The sequence below is a fragment of the Buceros rhinoceros genome, unplaced genomic scaffold (genome assembly GCF_000710305.1).
Source record: "Buceros rhinoceros silvestris isolate BGI_N320 unplaced genomic scaffold, ASM71030v1 scaffold34236, whole genome shotgun sequence".
Taxonomy (NCBI): domain Eukaryota; kingdom Metazoa; phylum Chordata; class Aves; order Bucerotiformes; family Bucerotidae; genus Buceros; species Buceros rhinoceros.
Window position 1 is genome coordinate 3,014 of NW_010419864.1, and position 1,248 is coordinate 4,261.

Below are 1,248 nucleotides of genomic sequence, written 5' to 3' on the forward strand. Positions count from 1 at the left end.
GGGGCTTCTTTTCCTCCCTCCCCCCCTCAGTTGTCCCCGTGTCAGGCCAATGCCCTGGTTTGCAGGGCAGCCTCCTCGGTGCGTGAGAGCACTGGGAGCAGCTCCTCAGGCTGGAAATCCAATTAGTGTGTGCGGTCTATCTGCTGCAAAATGAGGCTCTTCAGAGATCTACAAAGCCTGGCAAAAGCCCAGGACTCACTGAAAATTTAATTTGATTTTAACAGACATGAAGCGTTTGTAAAATTAAGAAAATCCTTTCTAAACTCCCTGGCTACTTGATCTCTCTGATCACTCAGTTTAGGGCAGAGGAAAAACCCACAGTGCTCGTGTGCTGACTGAGCTCCTGAGCCCTCACCCCTCGGGCAGCGCGGCAGAGGAAAACACAGGCGTGACCACGAGGCGAGACTCCTCGGTGGAGCCTGTCGCCTTCTCCCGGTGTGTCGGATCACGGAATCACACCAAGGAACTGCCCCGCTGATGTTTAATGTGGAGGAATTTTCAGTCTCCACTGAAACTCCTGGGGACCGGGAGCACTGCCTGGCTCCCTGGATGCCCCGTGGCACAAGAGCACGCCTCGCAGCAGCCTGGTCGGGGGTCCCAAGCCCATCTCGGACATGCCCTGGTCCCATGGGGCACATTTACCAGTCCGAGGATGGAGATGGAGATCTGCCCATGACAGCTCCCTGCCCAGCCTCCTGCCTTCTGCGTCCGCAGCGCCCAGCTCCGGCAAACCCCACTGCCACCACAGATCTAGAGAGCATACACTTGCCCCACGGCGTTTCACCGGGGCATGCGGGGTGGCAGCTCACGCTCAGGCTCCCGTTCACACATGCAGCACCCAAACCAAAGCCAAGTGGGCGCTGGTGACGCTCAGTGGGGCACTGGGAACGCGGAGCTCCCTGACACAGCAGGTGGGTGCAGGCACCCACCGGCTGTGCTGAATGCGGTGGGTGCAGACAGGCGGCTGCGCGGCACCGTCCGTCCCCAAAGCGGCTGTGGGAGCCCCCGGCCTGGCATACACACCTGCATCTCGCGGACGCTGCTGGGGTGGTAGTACTCGCTGTGCTCGGAGGCCAGCAGCGCCTGGCACAGGTTAAACTTCTGGAAGTCGAGCAGGGAGGAGCACTTCTCGTCCGGGATCTCCTCCTTCGCCATCCAGTAGACGGTGGTGAGGACGGCCACCTTCGCCGGGTTCACCTCCACCTTGATGACCGAGCGCAGGTCCGGGCGGCCATGGACACGGGGCTC

The 1,248-nt window shown here is 60.7% G+C and overlaps 1 protein-coding gene across 1 annotated transcript in view; it reads right to left on the reverse strand.

Moving 5' to 3' along the window:
- Positions 1-1,248, reverse strand: part of LOC104496043 (zinc finger protein 862) — a 3,888-nt gene that overhangs the window by 2,252 nt on the left and 388 nt on the right. The window contains exon 2 of the mRNA XM_010139107.1: positions 1,024-1,245. Coding sequence (XP_010137409.1) covers positions 1,024-1,245 — 222 coding nt within the window. The remainder of the gene's footprint in view (positions 1-1,023; positions 1,246-1,248) is intronic.